This window comes from Passer domesticus, chromosome 2, assembly GCF_036417665.1.
Source record: "Passer domesticus isolate bPasDom1 chromosome 2, bPasDom1.hap1, whole genome shotgun sequence".
Lineage (NCBI taxonomy): Eukaryota > Metazoa > Chordata > Aves > Passeriformes > Passeridae > Passer > Passer domesticus.
This window is the reverse complement of record NC_087475.1, coordinates 14,105,072-14,123,291: the sequence shown is the minus strand read 5'-3', so window position 1 is coordinate 14,123,291 and position 18,220 is coordinate 14,105,072. Positions and strand designations below refer to the sequence as shown.

At 47.8% G+C, this 18,220-nt stretch overlaps 1 protein-coding gene across 1 annotated transcript; it reads left to right on the top strand.

The window, feature by feature from the left end:
- Positions 1-2,122: 2,122 nt before the first annotated feature.
- LOC135293372 (organic solute transporter subunit alpha-like) lies at positions 2,123-14,447 on the top strand. The gene is made up of 8 exons (XM_064407431.1): positions 2,123-2,424; positions 4,487-4,638; positions 4,757-4,830; positions 6,168-6,326; positions 9,058-9,169; positions 10,069-10,215; positions 11,564-11,669; positions 12,170-14,447. Exons 1-8 carry the CDS (start codon positions 2,346-2,348, stop codon positions 12,355-12,357), a joined length of 1,017 nt encoding a protein of 338 aa, XP_064263501.1. The 5' UTR covers positions 2,123-2,345; the 3' UTR covers positions 12,358-14,447.
- The last annotated feature ends 3,773 nt before the right edge of the window (positions 14,448-18,220 follow it).

Here is an 18,220-nt window from a genome sequence, read left to right as displayed (position 1 = left end):
ATTAATCCTTTACCTCTAAACTTCGCCCTGTTAATTTTCTATAGGTTTGAGACAATAATATCTCTATGCCATGTTCAGTGTCTGCCGCAGTATTTGTTCCAAACTGGTATTTCTGAAAGGCTTAAATATGACTGTCAAATCCAAAGCTGTTACTGAGTTCAGAGAATTCTTGAGTCTCTTATAGCTAGTGTATTAATGTCTTCAACACAGGCATTGCCAAACCTGCCTCATTCAGAAAAAGGAATTCACAGGTAAGGGGGTTCTATTTTTAGTTTTTAGAGAATAAAAGGAGCTGGCAACCAAAATAGCAACAGATGGAAATCCTGTTGTTGAGGAAGAACATTCAAAAGCCTTGGGCCATCTTTAAATCTCAGCAATCCTAATGAGATTTTGGTCGTATTTTGGAATATGACCTCCTGAAAATAGTTGGTTAAAAAAATCAAGCAAACTGTGTAGAAAATGAATGCTCTTCTAAGGTAATTTCCCTTCCTACCAGCAACTGTTTCTTCAGGATGAGAAAGCAGACTTTCAAATAGAAAATAAACTGGAACAGTGTTTCATGGATTTTGCCTGTATGTTTCTGCAGCTGGGCAGCAGATGTGCTGGGTGGAGAATGCTCTGGGCAGAAGTGGGCAGATTCCACATTCCAACAGCCACTCACTGTCGCATCCCTTCTGGTGAAACTGGAAGGCTTTCAACCTCACCTCTCAGTGCAGTGAAAACAATGCCAGCAACGCCAAGGAGGACTCGAAATAAATTACTTTGATCTGTAACCAAGCTCTCCTGACAGAACAGAACAGGCTGTCAGTAGCCTCATCTGTCTTGCTCCCAAATCCTGCCACTCTGGAAGGAGCTTGCCTTCTCTCAGTTGGGTACCTGCTGGTGTTAGACAGTGAGCAGTCCCGTTCTCCCCTGCATCCTCGTGTTCCTGCCAGCAGTGTTTCAGTGTCCGGCCTGTCCTTCCTGTAAAACCCTTGGAAATCCTGTGAAAACTGCAAGGTGAGCACAAGCCTTTACCACAAGGGCCCTTGGCGCTTAAAAATGTCCCTAAATTCCTCACCTCCCCACTTCAATTTGTTCAATTTTCTAGAACACCAGCATGGTGAAGGGAGGCCCTGTATGTATTTTAGCTGGTTTGTGTCTTCCTTTATTGATCCACAAATTTCTCACAGTCCTTTGCATTTTGTCCCATGCTGATTCTTGCTGTCATTTTTGAAGACTGTCCACTGTGTTCCAGGATCTTTTTCATGACCAGCAATCGCTTATCACTGCACTGGTAATTAGGACTGTCCTCCTTCCCCCGGACACCCTCTGTGCTCACTGTTACAGCGTGTCCCTGTCGTTTTGTCACTCAGCGCACTAACCACTAGGGTTGGCCAGCTTTCAGCGCGAGTGTCTGAACAACCTGGTGGGTCACCAAATTCCGTCATTTCAGTACTCATTCCCTTTTCCTGGAAACAGCCTGAAAGTGCTCAGGCTGCAGAAAGAATCCTTCCAGCAGAGGAAGCGTGTGGGAAAGTGGAGAATCTCTCGGTATATTCCTACCCTCACTCCGCTCCCTTTCAGCGTCTCACCTCATTGCAGCCAAGTCGATCGGGAACCCTTTGGTGAAGGGTTCCCATGAAAAGTCCCTCAAACACCTGCCCCCTGACGGAGCAGCTTCCGCCCGTGCCCCGGGGCTGCAGCGAAGGCGGACACGGCCCCGGGGATCCCGCCAGGCTCCAGCGCCCCTCGGCTGCCGAGGCCCGACTGCAGGTGCCCCGGCACGCTGGGACTGTGACTGTGGGCCCGGCTGGGCGCCGCAGGCAGCTCCACCGAGGCCGGGCAGAGACCCGGGGAGCAGCCGGGAGCAGCCGGGAGCAGCCGCGGCCGCGGCAGCCGGGATGGGCACGGGGTGGGATCTGCTCCGGCTGGCTCTGCCCCGGCTCGGCGCTGCCGGGCTCGGCTCTGTCCCGGCTGGCATTGCTCGGCTCGGCTCTGCCGGGCTCGCCTCTGCTCGGCTCGGCGCTGCCCCGGCTGGCATTGCCCCGGCTCGGCGCTGCCCGGCTCGGCTCTGCCCCGGCTGGCATTGCCCGGCTCGGCTCTGCCCGGCTCGGCTCTGCCCGGCTCGGCTCTGCCCGGCTCGGCGCTGCCCGGCTCGGCGCTGCCCGTGCGGCCGTGCCGGGCGCCAGGAGGCAGTCCGGGCTCGGTCCCTGCGCCGCCCGCCCGGCTCCGGGCTAATCATTAACCGGGCCCGGCCGCCGGCTCCGCGCCGCGCATCGCCGCCCGCACTCGCCCGGCAGCGGCGGCCGGGCACGCACCGAGCCGTGCCCAGCCCAGCCAGGGCTCCGCGGGGCCGCGCAGCCATGGAGGGCGAGGCCAACGGGACCCTGCACCCGTCCTGCGGCTCCAGCGAGCCGCCCTACTCGGAGGAGCTTCTCCGGAGTAAGTGCGGGGCGGGAGGAGAGGAGAGGAGAGGAGAGGGAGAGGGAGAGGGAGAGGGAGAGGGAGAGGGAGAGGGAGAGGGAGAGGGAGAGGGAGAGGGAGAGGGAGAGGGAGAGGGAGAGGGAGAGGAGAGGGAGAGGGAGAGGAGAGGGAGAGGAGAGGGGGCTGCCCGCCGGACACCCGGGGCGGCCCTGCCCGGCAGCGCCCTCGGCACCCACCCGCGGCGGCATGGCGGGGGCTGCCCCTGTCCTGTCCTGTCCTGTCCTCGCTGCTGCCCCTGCCCCTGTCCGTGCTTCTGCCTCTGTCTGTGCCTCTGTCCCTGCCCATCCCCTGTCCCTGTCCCTGCCTGTGTCCCTGTCCGTGGCCGTCCCTCTGCCCTTGTCCCTGCCTGTGCCCTATCCCTGCCCATCCCCTGTCCCTGCGTGTCCCTTCGCCGTTGCTGCCCCGCGAGGAAATCCCCGAGCGGAGCGGCACCCGCCTGTCCCGCCGAGCCTCCGCCTGGCCCTGGGCAGGGCAGGGCAGGGCAAGGCGGGGCAGGGCAGGGCGGGGCAGGGCAGGGCAAGGCGGGGCAGGGCAGGGCGGGGCAGGGCAGGGCAGGGCAGGGCGGGGCAGGGCAGGGCAGGGCGGGGCAGGGCAGGGCAAGGCGGGGCAGGGCAAGGCGGGGCAGGGCAGGGCGGGGCAGGGCGGGGCAGGGCAGGGCAGAGCAGGGCAGGGCAGGGCAGGGCAGGGCAGGGCGGGGCAGGGCAGGGCAGAGCAGGGCAGGGCGGGGCAGGGCAGGGCAGGGCGGGGCAAGGCGGGGCAGGGCAGGGCGGGGCAGGGCGGGGCAGGGCAGGGCAGAGCAGGGCAGGGCAGGGCAGGGCAGGGCAGGGCGGGGCAGGGCAGGGCAGGGCAGGGCAGGGCAGGGCGGGGCAGGGCAGGGCAGGGCAGGGCAGGGCAGGGCGGGGCAGGGCAGGGCAGGGCAGGGCGGGGCAGGGCAGGGCAGGGCAGGGCAGGGCAGGGCAGGGCAGGGCGGGGCAGGGCGGGGCAGGGCAGGGCAGGGCGGGGCAGGGCAGGGCAGGGCAGGGCAGGGCAGGGCAGGGCGCAGCTCGGCCCGGCCCGGGCTCGGTGGGGATGCGCAGCGGCACCCAGCGCTGAACCGGCCCTGCGGCTGCGCCGGGTCTCGGGCTCCCTCCGTGAGACTGAAGGAGTGGAGATGTCCACGGAGACGGGCACTGCCCCGCCTGCAGCCAAGCGTGGAAGTGCCGGGGCTTTTTGAAGTTAGGTTAAAGAGGCTGGGCAGAGGCTCTGCTTTGCCTTCAGATAGGCTGTGGGTCCGACAGGAGCTCGTACTGATGATGAGCATGAACTTCTCCTAAATTAAGCATTACTCCACTTTTTCTGTCTCTGGAAACACATGCCTTGGGAGAAAATGCACTTCAACTGTCCATTGTGGGCTAAAGTTGATAACCATACCCCGTGTCAATAGAGACATAAAACCTATCATCACCTATGGGTAAATGTTGAAATGTTTAAGGGAGAAGCAAAAAAACCCAAGTTTTATCTCAGGCTAGGTATATCAGAGGGTTTTCCTTACATTGCTAGCGTGCCCTACAAAATTCCACCGAGCTTCTAGTAAGTTTGGCTGCCTGAGGAAGTTACATGTAACATGCCTATGAGCATATGATGGAAGCAGAGAACTAATACTGAGTGAATACATGCTTGCTTGTAGCCTGCCTGGAAAAGTTCCCAGATTATGTATTTATTTCTGCTACATATTTACATTTATCTAAGGATATTTGTCCTGGAACTCCCCTTTTCTGAAATGGACTATTGCATAATGCTTTCAGAAGGTGAAGGCGTATTCTTCCTGCCTGCTGTCTGTGGATCCTGGAAAGATCTAGTCATGAACTTCAGTATTTGAATGGTTCTGTGGAGTCAGTGGTCTGCCTGTGTAACTAGGCATGAGTGCAAGTATTTGCAGGAATAAGGCAAAGAAGCCCCTCAGAGATGGTGTTGTTACATTAATGTTTGAAAAGCTTATGAAATAAATCAGAACTGTCTGTTTTCTTTTCTCTCTCTGCAGGCCTTGACCTACCAGGGAGATTTCTCTTTGCAACCTTGACTCTGATGACGCTCATTGCCATTCTGGTGTTTATAGAGGAAGCAGTCTACATCTACAGGAAAATCCCCTCCTCCAAGAGATCGATCATAATTTGGATTAATGCTGCAGCTCCAGTAAGTTAACATAGAAATTAGATAAAATTCATTGCTGAAAATAAGGCTTCCCTGAAAATCCACAGGAGCCACATGAGCTCTCTGCCCTTCCTACAGCCTTCCTCCCTTTTCTCTGTAGGTGATCTCTACTACTTCATGCATTGGCATGTGGGTTCCTCGCTCAACAATGTTTACAGATTTCACAGCAGGAATGTGAGTATTCTGCTTGTTTCTAGGTGCTGCTCCAAACCCCAAATTTCTTCCCTTTAAGCATCTGCTGCTCTTGGTAACACAGTCATTCTGTAAATTTAACAATTCAGTAATTTCTTTGTTTGAGTTGAAATCTCTTGGCAGCTCTTTCCTGGGAGGTGGAAAATGCTGAAACAGTTCCCAGTGCTACAGTCCCCTAGTGTGGGAACGTCAGCATGAAGGATCTGTGGCTCACATGTAATTGATTCCTTGGACTGAGTCTCTTTGGAGCAGTAGTCTGTCTCTGCTCTCTCTGCATGTCATGTGGAATGAGAGTCTGGCCTGTGACTTCTTCCCTGCACTTTTAATAAAGATGAGCCCTGGAGGTCTATTATTAATGGTGCCAAGTGAGCCCCCAGTGAGCACATCAATGCAAAAATGTTCCACAGTTGTCCTGATAAAAGCACTTTATGTGTGAGCATGACAGCTCTGGCTTGCACAGAGGAGAAGGGAGAGCTGTGGTCCCTGCTTTCTGCAGGTGATGGCACAGCCCTGGGGGGCAGGACCAAGTAGGGGTATGCCGTGGCCCTGAGCACTCCACTTCTGGAGATGAGGAAAAGATTAAAAGAGGAGGGACAACACAGTATTAGGGAATACTGTTGGCATGTGACAGTGTGTGCAGGTAGTGCAGATTGCCAGAAACTTCCGACAATGCAGTCCTGTGCCACTTCAAGCATGTTTAAATTCCCTCTTCTCCCTTGCCCAAGCTGCAGGCAGTGCAGAAGAGGACCTCTTTTATTGATTGGATTTCCATGTTTGGTGGCATAATCTGCAGTTCCTGGGTAGGGTTGAGAATGTGCAGCTGGGGAAGGAGGGAGAGGCGGGGTTGCAGCAGTAGGTGCTTTGTCTGCAGAGGAACCACACCCTGCCTGGGCCAGCACATTCAATGATAGCTATGTATGTGAACCTGGCCGTGTTTGTTGGTTGAAAGCCATGTTTGAGGAGCAAGAGGACTTGTTCTAAACAGCTGGGACTAGTGAGAACTAGCTAACTTATGGAAAACCACAGCCAGAATGACTGGGGCCAGGAAAGCCTGTGTTTTAACATCAGCTCTGCCACCAGAGCAGCTTTGGAGATTCCACACCTGCTCCGTGCCTCAGTTTATTCCTCTTTCAGGGAGGGTCGGGCAGTTCTGCTCCTCCAAGGTGATGGAAAGCAGAAGGTGTCTCAAAGACAGAGCTAGAATTTTTGTTGATTGCAAAGCACAAGCTGTGAAAGCCCTGTACAGGAGGTGGCACTGGCCTGCACGGGCATACGAGACACACAGGCAAGTTTAAGCTGGAATTCTCTCCCTCTCCTAGATTTTTTTCCATAGTTATCCACAAGTTCCTGATGATGATGATTAAAGAGTGTGGAGGGCAGAAGGTGCTCCTCAGACGGTTTGAGAATGGTCACTTCACCATCACCACCGGCCCCTGCTGCTGCTGCTGCCTCTGCCTCCCCCGTGTGCCCATCACCAGGTGAGTCACCTCTGTAGGATTTCCCTTTAAGGAGCTTGAAAACGGCTGCTGGAATTCAGCCAGCATGGCAGGGCCAGGCTCACAGCAAAGTTTCCCCAAAGTCAGTCTCAAGACATCTCAAACTGTTTCTTTTAAACAGCATCCTCACTATGGGGCTGTACACCACCACTAATTTATTTCGTTTCTATAATGCAGATGTGTGTGGGAGGAGAAAATTCAACTCTAGAAAACCTAATAATTGACATTTCAGTTTCTTTTCATTCCAGAAGGGAACAAATGTCTTGAGATTGGGTATTTTTCACAAGCAGAATTGTCAAATGGAGGCTCTCTTGATAGAGAATTTCTCTCACTTTGATAAAATGGAAATGTTTCATTCTGATTTTGACTTTAAAACAGCGCTCACACAGCACTCCACAGCCTGGGAGCCTCGTGTGTTTCCCTGACTTTCCTACTGGCATAGAGCATGGGACTGTGTTGTGGCAAACACCCCATGTGTGGAGACACGAGGCTTGACTCCATTTTCAGAAGGCTGATTTATTATCTTATATATTATATTATATTAAAATACTACATTAAACCTATACTAAAAGAACAGAGAGAAAAGAATCATCAGAAGGTTACAAAGAACAAGAATAGAATAGAATGCATAACAAAATCTTGTGACTCTCAGAGTCCGATGCAGCTGCATCTGTGATTGGCTCTTAATCAGAAACATCTAACATGCACTAATCACAGATGCACTTGTTGCATTCCACAGCAGCAGACAGTTATTGTTTACATTTCTTTCTTGGAGCTCCCAGCTCCTCAGGAGGGGAAAAATCCTGGCAAAAAGGATTTTTCATAAAATATCATAGTTACAGAACTGTTTCACTCATTATAAGCAAAACCTGAGGGACTGAAAAGAGACTTTTCTATGAGGGTATGGACTTCAGTGTCAGAGGGTCCTAGGGGACTGTACAATCTGTTTAGACAAAAGCAGCAAACAGAACACAGCATAGTGGTTTCTGATGCATTTTCAAAAATTCTAATTTTTATTACAATAATTTTTCCTTAAACTGCCTCATTTAGTATTAGAATTTAAACTTCAGTTTCCATAATTTTTAATAGAGCATAGGTTGTAGCAGCTGGGAGCTTGGGAGAGGATCCCCTCCACTGCCTTGCTGTCGTTCAGCCCAGTAGCAGCTTATGCAGGATGATGTCAGCTAGTATGGACTCATTTCAGGGGCTAGACAGTGCCTCTACTGCTGGCAGGAAGGACAACTGTCTGTTTAAAGAAAAAAAAAAGGCTTTAGAGGGCTTAGGCCTCCTTCTCCAGTGTCTGTACCACTGGGAAACCCATTTGCTCTCTGCTTCTAACCTCAGGTCTTTTCCCACTGCAGGATACCTTTTGAAAAAAGGTGTTGGCAAGCTATATGAGAGAAAAGTCAGTCTCACATTCCTTCCGTAGGTATCCTATGGGGAAACAGGGAGCTACCCCAAAGGAGGGATTAATTCTTTAAAAAAAACCAATATATATCTGCAGTCCTGGGAAAACAACAAGGTACAGCTGAGGCAATGTAACAATCCATGCAACAGGGAGAGGTGTGGCAGAAGAGATCTGGTGATCAGTAAAGGTGGGCCTGTGTTAACAGGGGAAACAGCTCGTGGCATTGCAGTGACTGCACTCTCTGTCGTATGTGTTATTCTTTAAAGCTCTCTGGGAATAATAAATCTTTGGAAAGGTACACACTAAGTGGCTGGCCCACTGCAGGTCTTTCCACATGGGTTTGTGCTGTTGATAATCCTGTGGTTACTAACTGTATTCACTGAGCAATTCCTGTAATTCCTGGCTCATGGCTGTGTCCTTTAGCACACTAAATGGCAGCCTGTTGTCTGTGAGACATCTCTGATGGCAGGGCCCAAGGAACTCCAGTGAAAACAACACTGAAAATAATGCACAGTAACAGACTAAACCACGAGGCAGCTGTAGCTGCTGCAGCTTCCCTGTGAAAGCTGAAGGAGAGCTCAGCTCAGTCAGCTGCCATGCCCTCTGTTAGAAAGTTCATCTGCCCCTCTCCTGGTGGGCTGCAGTGCTGGCTGGCCAGGTTACAGGTGTGCTTTATGGTGACACTTTACAGTGACAGAAGTGAAGGAATCCTGAGCTCTCCTGCCGGCCTTGTGCAGTTTGCCCAGTGAGAGACTGCTCCTTTCTCCTGTTAGGCTCAGAGGGGCACGCCCAGGTCCTGCATGGTACTCTTCAAGATGCACTGAAAAACCACCAGTCCTTTCACCTGGGTGTCTGTGATCCCTTCTTGACCTACCACAGGGCTAGGAAGTGGCTGAACAGGCTGATTTGTCCAATTTCATGGGAGGACTGAAATAATAAGGCAACAAGGCAAGGGCAAATGGCATCACTGTTCAGAAACTGGTTATGCAGCCACTGTCTCCCTGGCTGGCTCCAGGGCAGAGAAGGACATCATGTTTGGCCCAGCCTTGGTTAGTATGTACTTGCTGCAGAGCGGGAAAAGTACTGTTTTTGTAGAGACTTTATTAAATAAACATTGGGAAATTATTGGAAATATTTTCTGATCTTGAAGCTGTTCTTCCACAGATTTTAGCCACATGCTGCAAAAGTGGAAAAGTTTTGCAGTTGACAGTATCCAGAAAATGTTATTAAGGTTGCTAATACAATCTTGGCCTATCTATTTTTTTTGTTGTTGTTGCCTTGTTGTTTTTTTTTTTTTTAATCCAGGCAAACCCTCTTTTGGCTGAAGCTGGGCACCTTTCAGTTTGCTGTCTTTCGGCCTGTGCTCATATTTTTATCAATAGTGCTTTGGACTAATGGCAATTACGTTCTTTACAATGTAAGTAACTATTTTAATCAGAGAAGGTCCTCAAAATCCATAGGTTTCAGGGCTGATGTAACTACCCTGGCCTGCAACTAAACTGTGAAATCTAGGACCATTTCCAAGGGAGTCCTTACTGTATTCTTTTGAGACCTGAAGCATATAATTTCCTGACCTCCTTGATTTCTGCCTTCTTCAAGTCTCTTGGAAAGAACTTGGGCATCAAGGGGGTTGGGCATCAGATTATATATTTCCCAGCTGGTATGGTTGGAATAGCAGGACTGCAAGTTGCCCTGTGGGATGTATCTGCCCTGTGTTTTGTAAGGTACAGCCTTAAGAAATAAGTGTATGTACTGGCACGTTAACAGGAAGCCTAATTCTATGTTTTTCAGCAAGACCTGGTGATTTTTATATCTGTGCAAAATGAAAAGATACTTGTACTTCTGCTTTGTACCATGTAACCTGCAAGATGATGGAGAAATCTGTATCTGAAAATGATTTGGCACCTCTTGGATTACTCAGACTAACAGTAATATTTTGGTTGCTGTTTCATGGTACAAAATTAATGACCTGCCTGAGAAGTCAGGCTGAACATGCTCTCATGAGCTGTTGAGCATTGCAGGTGCTGCTGGGGTCTCTGAAAAGGCACACACTCCACGGCAATTGCCACATGGAGGGGTTGTGTCACTTGGCACCTCCCCAGGCTGAGCACGTCTCTGTGCTGGTGCCTGCAGGAGGAGAGCCTGTGCCAGCACTCCACTTGGTGCTGGGCAGTTTCCCCATGCAGAACCCAGCAACTGCTGCTGCCACCAGCTTTCATGCAGATAGGATAAAGCATTTTAACATCAGCCAGTTCATAACTTCCCCCTGGAAACACTGAAGTAAGGTTGTCTAAGGTTGTGTGATTTGCTTCTCAGCTGTCTCCCAAAGGACCTGCGCTGTGGATCAGCTGCTTCATTGGTGCCCTCACCCTTTTTGCTCTGTGGGCAGTAGGAATCATGTTTCGAAAAGTTAGGATTCTCCTTAAGTGTAAGAACATTATCCCAAAGTTTGCTCTTTATCAGGTGAGAACTTCAATATTTCTGGTAAGAATTTCTCTTATCTGCTGATACTACTCTGCCTCTCTTGTTCTTGCTCCTTTGTTGAAAATTTATGGTATTTTTCCCCATTAAATACACTGTGCAAAGCCATATTTTTAGCTGATTAAAGCTGCATCCCTTTGAAGCACTCTCCTTGGCTGCTGCTCAGTTTCACCTGGAGCCAATTTACCTCCAGTCTCAGGAGTGCTGGAGAGGTGAAAGCCATGTAAAATCTGTCTATCTTTAGACCACTGAAACCACAACAGCACTTTCTGTGGGGCTTGAAGGAAGCTTTGTAGCTGTGGTATCCTGAATGCAATGTTAAAATAAATGCTGGTGTGTACCTCAAGAGGAGATGTTGCATTGTGCAGGCAGCTGTTGTTTGAACTGTTTCAGCATTCCACAATATGCTGTTTTAACAGTATTTTTCTTGGCCATTCTGCACTTCAGAATTAGATAATAGTGAAAGTACTGGCTGCAAATCATTAAACAGCAAGGAACAGAACCACATAGGTTAGATTGAAAAAGCACAGGGACAAGGCCACCCTCTCCACATCACTCTGAATAGAGTCCAGCAGAATCCTTGGATATGTCCTTCTTGAGCAGGACATGCATCAAGGCTGGTGCACTGAGGTTAGGTAAATTACTAAGCACTAATAAAGGCAGTAAACAGGATGGTCACACCTGCAAAGCTGTGCCAGGGTGAATTCAGGCTTGGGATGGCAAACTCTGTTGGTGTGAGGTTTAGACTCAGGCAGTTCCACCAGGAGCCACAGAGGCACTTGGATAACTCCATGGCAGCAAAGGTCTGGCTCAATGTAATGTGATGAGCAAGTGGTGGTTGCTGAACTCAAGCTGTCAAGAGTTCCTCATATCTTCTGTCAAAGCAGCCAGTCTCATATAATTTGGGGATCACAATATCTCCCTGCTTTGGCAAAAAGAGGAGACAACAGGAAAAATATTCTTTGAGTCTTCCATGAAGGAAGAACATAAGTTCATGGGTCAAATTAACTGTCATTTTTTAAACATTGTTACCTATTATTCAGAACTCAGTATTATTTGAAACCCCTGCTGTGAGGTTTGTGTATAATGTACCTCCCAAATGAAGGCCTGAGAAGAAATACTTTTCAAGTCCAGGATTAATTTAATACTCCTATTCAGAGCAATATCATCCTGACCCTGAGATGAATTCTGCAGAATGGCAGGCACCCTGCTGGTAGGTGGGGGGAAAGGGAGGGCAAGCAAGGAGGTTCTGTTATCAAAGCAGAATTGTTGTGTGAACTATAAACCCCTTTCTGGTAGCTAAGGCATTTGTTTTCCCTTTCTGGTGCAGTTTATTGTCATTCTGAACCACCTGCAGACCACTATTATCAACATATTCGCTACACAAAAAATCATTCCCTGTGCTCCACCACTCTCCTCTACAGCAAGAGGATCATGTAAGTTTTTTGAGGAAAGAATGTTCTTCATTTACTTATAAAAGTACCAGTTCATTGTTGCTGATGGCAATCTCTGTTTTTTCCCAAAATATAAATTTCATGGTATCACTAGTTTTTGGAGAATCTCAATTTTAGTTTAAAAACAATAACAAAAGTTTCATAGCTGTCATGATTTTGGAGAACAAATTGATAATGAGAAGACTGGAATCAGAAATGAGAGGAAAATAAATCAGTATGCATAATTACTGTTAAATCTCTTGTATTTTGGATGCATAATTTATTGCTTTGTTATTGATGGGCAATACTGGAATTCTGTAACTGATGTAATTGCTGAGTGTGAGAGACATGGGGACAGGATGATAGAGTTTGTTCCTTTTGCACAGGTGAAAATTAATAAGCCAATTATTCATTTTTTTGTCTGATAGTAATTTCCCCTTTTGGGGGGTTTATTTGTCTCCCTTTTTCTTTTTTTTTTTCCTTTTTTTTTTTTTTTTTGGCAGACATTGCCCAGCAGCTGCTCATCATGGAAATGTTTCTGATAACTGTAATCTCCAGGATGGTCTATCGGAGAAAATACCACGACCTGGAGCCTCCAGAGTGTGTGGCTGAAGAACCTGGGGACAAGAAGCAGGCTCCTAAGATCATCCTGAATGGTGCAGCTGTTGAAGATGCAGTGCCAAAGGTTTAGAAGCCTCCTGTGCTCCTGTTATGCAGGAGCTGTAAGATCAGCTTCAGGAACTTGTATATTCTTGCACCAAAAATAGCCACTGTCCATGTCAGAACAGGGCATGAATGCCTGTGAGCTGCAGTACTGAAAGACCAGTAAAGATAATCCTGATGATTCTCCAGCCATGTGTGCATGGTGTGAGGGTTTTGACACCATGTAATTTACTAAGATTTTATACCATTTTGTACTGTTACTGAGCACTTGATGGTGCCAAACTGTCTTACAATATGATTTTTTAAAAAATTATTTTAGCTATTAGAATGGCTACAATTTAGAGTTAATTCAGAGTAATTATTTTTCATCTTTTTTGGCTTTTAAAAAAATCTTATTTCACCCTGGATTGATGTCATATGTCCAACACAGCATTTTTCCATGCTTCCTCCATTACAATAGATTATCTCTCATCTAAACCATGTGTTCACCATAGCTAATTCTGATCAGTAAATACAGTCTCATGTTTGTTCTGAAATTCCCAAACCCATGTGGGCTCTCCACCTACAAAAAATAATGATCTCTCCAGGGCAAGATTTTCTACATTCCTGTTCAATTCACCTCCTAAATTGGTAAATACACAAAGTTACTGTTTGTAAATATGTCAAGTGTTCTTCCTGTGGACAGCAGGTTCTCTGTCACTGGAAAAGGAATGTAGGAGATGGAGTCTGGGATATCTTCTGGTCTGTGATGTGACATGGTGCTTTGCTAAATGGGGATAATGACACTCAGGATCCCTGCACTATCAGTGTCTGTGGGCATGGGGGTGATTGGAAGGACTGTTGGGGTGCTGGTCACCAGAGAGCTGAACATGAGCCAGCTGTGCCCAGGTGGCCAAGAAGGCCAGTGGAACCTGGCCTCTATCAGCAGAGTGTGGCCAGCAGGACTGTCCCACTGGTGAGGCCACACTCCAATCTTTTGTTCAGGTTTGGGCCCCTTGTGACAAAGAGGGCATTGAGGTGCTGGAGTGTGTCCAGAGCAGGGCATGAGAGCAAAGCTGGGCAGATGGAGTCACAGGGCACTTTGGGTTGGAAGAGACCTTTAAAGGACATCTAGTCCAAGCCCCTGCAGTGAGCAGGACATTTTCACCTAGATCAGGTTGCTCAGAGCCCCATCCAATCTGCCCTTGGATGTTTCCAGGGACAGAGCACCTGCCACCTCTCTGGGCCACCCGTTCCATTATTTTACACCTCTCTCTGCAAAAATGTCTTCCTTATATGTACTCTAAATCTATGCTGTTGTAGTTTTTAACCTTTATCCCTTGTCCTGCTGCAACAGGCCCTGCTAAAAAGGGTGTCCCCACCTTTCTGGTAGTCCCCTTTAGGTACTGGAAGGCCACAGTGGAGGTGGCCTCTTCCCAGAGCCTTCTGTTCTCCAGGCTGAACAGTCCCATGTCCCTCAGCCTGTCTTCAGAGGCTGAAGTGCTCCAGCCCTCTCATCATTTCGTGGCCCTTCTCTGGACCCACTCCAACACACAGCAGGCTTTATTTATGGCTCACATTGAATTGAAACATTGCATTCAGTTTGGGAATTGGTGGGAAATGAAATATACTGAAAATAACTAGTGAACCACCTGAAGTAGAAATTGGGGCTGACTTAAAATGTTTTCTTCTTTCTGATTGAGGTCAGAAACAATATTTTCTTTAACAACTGAAGGATTCCATTATAGTAGAAAACTTGAATTATTTTTGGTTTGAAATGGTTGATGCAATTTTTATATTTAATTTTTTTTCTAAGTAGACAGTCTTGGACTGCATTAATTTGAGAGAATCTGCACTTTTCCCTTGAAAAATAATTTATGTGAAAATTTTTACTCTGCATTAGAGTGAGTGCATTAGAGTAAGTTAGCTGGGACCCACTAACTTATTCTTAACGTGAGAAATCTTCTTAATGTATTTTAACATTATGACTATTAGCATGTTCCTAATGTTGCTTTCTATCAGTGCAATCTAGGCCACAGGTACAAACACAGGCTTGAAGAGCAATACTGAATTTCATAACAGCATTGGGGATGGTTGGCTGCAAGCACAATCAGCTTCACAATTGGAAAATAAAATATTTTGAGTTGGTAAAGCATATTTGTGTTTTCTGTAGTGGTTCAAGGGAATGCTTTGATGGGTGGGATCTGTGGCATGGAAAGCAGATCCATGTGGATGGAGAGTGCATTTGAAGACAGATGGAATGAGTAAGAAGTGTGTCTGTAGGTCCAGAGGAGGCTGCTGGGGCACAGCAAAACTCTTCACTCATTGCTGTTGGGCTGGTATCTGTCATGTCTGTTAAATGTATTTGTAAATATCAGTGTGGGCCTGATTTAGCCTGATTTAGTTATGCTTTTGGATAGTTATTTAATACTTGTTGTGACCTTCATCTGACATATTTCAGCAATAAGATGTACTGTGGTGATTGTCAAGCAGACTTTGGATTTGGCAGCAAATCTGTTTACTGTGTACAGCCATGGAGATCTCATTCCAAACATCACCTGCTTACAGAAGCCTTTTCAGAGCAAAATTAGACATACATTTTCTTAAATGCATGCCTAAGAGCTTTCCTGAGTTACAGTTTATGTGACTGTAACAGAGTGTGGGGGCCTTATTGGTACAAATTTTGTTTTCCTTTTTTTGTTTTTAATTAAGACTCTCTTGCCCTCCTCTGGCTCAGACCAATAGCTGTGTCCTGCCTATGGAGGAGCCTGGGAAGAGGTGGACTCCACTGCAGGGCCTGCATTCAGGTACTCCTGAAATGAAAACATTGCCAGTCACCACCTCCAAGCTGGACCTTAATCAGTCTGGGGATGGAAAAACAAAACAGTGAGCCAGAAATTCCTTCAGTCTCTGTTCTGATAACCATCCCTTGCAGGTCACTTTCAACTACATGTTTGTGATTGAAGTATTTGAAAACAGTTGACAAGAGCTAGAAGATAAATTTCACAACTTGTTTTATACAGCTGTAGTAAAGCAATAATTGTTAGGGGGAGTGCATAACCTTTATGCTGTGTTTGCCCGGGATTATTGTGTGAGGAAGGCTAAAGGTAATATTATCAGTGTTTTCCGTGATTAACAACATTAAACAGAGATAAGCATACACAGAGGTGTGTGACTGAGGAGGGTTAAGAGGCTTCAGGCACGTGGAAGGAATTCACTGGAACATGGGAGAAGATGAGTCGTGTGCTTTGGGTGTCCATGTGTGAAGATGCAGGCAGGAGGGCAAACACTGGCCATGAAATCTCCTGCAGTGTCATGCAGGGGAATGCAGCCCACACACAAGGGGGGAATCTCTAACACCTTGTCATGCTACAGTGACCAATCCCCACACTGCAGCAGTGGGCTGCTGAACAGAAGCTGCTCCGTGCTCTTCTTTTCCACCTGTCCTTCAAGCTATTAATTTTCAAGCAACACTAGCTGAATCCCTCCTGTTTCAGAAGACCATGGTGGGGGCTCCTGTTGGCTGCAGCATGGTCAGTGCTGGAACCTTGAAGAGGTTCCCTCAGCAGGCCTCCTTGAAAGGCAGGCTTTGCCATGCCTTGGTGTTTCTCATGTCTCAGGCCTCTCACCAATGGCCGAATGATTTAGTACCCAAAGGATGTGTTTCAGGAGCTGCTCTGCTGGCTATAGATCTTCTTATCCCTACATCCCACCCTCCAATTGTCCTGTCTGCTCCTTCACCCTCACATTTGCCTCTGCCTTGTCCTCCCTTGCTTGAGAAAAATTCATGTGGGTACCCATCAGGGAGGATGTGCAAGGTGTAGGCTCATGCCTGCACACCCAGAGCCTACTTTCTATGCAATGGCTGTTTCCAAAGAAAAGCCAAGGAAAAATGTCCACAGCAACCATTGTGATCCCAGGGTTCCCAGAACTGGAGCAGTGGAAGGATTTGGGTAACATTATTAGAGAGCATGGAAAGGAGGCCACGAGGGTGGTGAAGGGCCTTGAGGGGAAGCCACATGAGGAGCAGCTGAGGGCACTTGGCCTTTTCAGCCTGGAGGAGACTGAGGGGAGACCTCACTGCACTGAAGCTGCAATTCCTTGTGAGGGGAAGAGGAAGGGCAGGCACTGATTTCTTCTTTGTTGTGACCAGTGACAGGATCCAAGGGAATTGCCTGAAGTTGTGTTAGGGGAGGTTTAGGTTGGGTATCAGGGAAAGGTTCTTCACCCAGAGGGTGGTTGGGCACTAGAACAGGCTGCCTAGGGAAGTGATCACAGCACCAAGCCTGACAGAGTTAAGAAGTGTTTGGACAATGCCCTCAGGGACAGGGTGTGATTCTTGGGGATGTCCTGCCAGGGCCAGGAGCTGGACTTGATGATCCTGATGGGTCCCTTCCACCTCAGCATATTCTATGATTCTGTTGGATTACAATCAGTGGTAAATTGGACAAGTTGGGGCAGAGGTAGATTTAGTGTAAGCAGTAGAGAAGCCCTGAAGCCTCAGGGATAACAGAACACAGCAGTCATTTGCTACACACCTAATGCAAATGCTGGAATAGGTCTGTTGCAACAACTTCACCTATTCAATAATTGGAATAATTTGAGGCATTTGGCTTCCTTACCCTTTCAAAAACAGTCTGACTGCTGCTTTTGCTGACAGCCATTCGTGTGTTTCTTCAGGACAGCTCATGAATCTACTTGCACCTTCTTAGCTCCCAGGTAAAATGGATGACTATTTTTAAGACACAGTTTTTGGGGGAGGAGGGTTAGATAACATACTGACCTCTTGACTGCTTTAGATCCCTTACAGAGCATTAGCACAGTGATTCTAACAGTTGTCTGAATCAGCACAATCATCTTTGTTTCAGCAAAAGGGAGCCAAAGCAGGGAAATCTAGAGGACTATGTCTCTACATTGAGCTGGGTGACAAAATAAAGACAATCAAAGCAGCAGATTGAAAGAGCTCAAACCACCTATTTTTGCAGAATATTCTTTTTCTTTCTGCCCCCCACCCTTTCTCTATTTGTTGCCATTTTTTTTTTGCATGCAAAAGAAGTTTGTTACACCTTTACTGATGCCTATTCCTGAGAAATAATTGAGCAGTTGGTGTTCTCTCAGAATAGCCTTTACTGTTCTTCAAACAAGGAAAAGGAATCCCTACTGTGGAAAGTGCACTGAAAAACATGAAGATTTTATTCAACAGCCTTTTCATTTTTGTGGGAGAAATCAGACAAATTTTGACAATATTTTGGACAGTTTTGGTCAATTCTAAGGAGAGAGAATTGTCCAAAGGCAATTTCTTTTTCATTTGCAGGTGTCTTTTCCCTTCACAACCACACCTAGACCCCATTCTCTAACTGCCCAACATCCCTGATGCGGGTAGGATCACAACATATGTAGAGAATTAGTGGTAGGATAAAATTACTTTTATTTCCTTTAATGCAGTTTAGCAGCTGAAAAGTGTCAGTCTCCCCTCTAGAGATTCGGGCATCAGATCACAGATGTCATCTGGGAAACTAAGGAACAGTTTCCACACAAGCTGAAACGGTGCAGACATTTTGGAGAACTGCTCAGCTCTGAGAAAGTGCTGCCAGACATTCTGCAGAGCAGAGCTGCAGGGAGAAAGGGAAGGTTGCTGCCAAGGGACAGAATACTGACACGGAGACAATTAGCAGCTCAAGGGCTCTCAGTGAGGAAAAAAAACAACACAAAAAAGCATTCAAAACTGTAGAAGCAACACCAAGTAGCTGAATAATAGCAGCTGAGCAGTGTCAAGGCTCAGCCCTCTCCAAGAGCCACAGAAGCCAAACCTCCCCCTCCTGGCTGAAGCAGCCCCGGTGCTTATCAAGGGTGGCGAGCACCTTCGCTTGTTAGCTCTGCCCACGGCTTGTGCATATTGACCGATAAATCAG

Excerpts from the sequence above, each read along its gene's own strand:
- LOC135293372 (XM_064407431.1), top strand. The coding sequence starts at position 2,346 with ATGGAGGGCGAGGCCAACGGGACCCTGCACCCGTCCTGCGGCTCCAGC. Across the intron at positions 6,327-9,057 it reads CCCCGTGTGCCCATCACCAG|GCAAACCCTCTTTTGGCTGA; the intron begins GTGAGTCACCTC and ends TTTTTAATCCAG. Across the intron at positions 10,216-11,563 it reads CAAAGTTTGCTCTTTATCAG|TTTATTGTCATTCTGAACCA; the intron begins GTGAGAACTTCA and ends TTTCTGGTGCAG.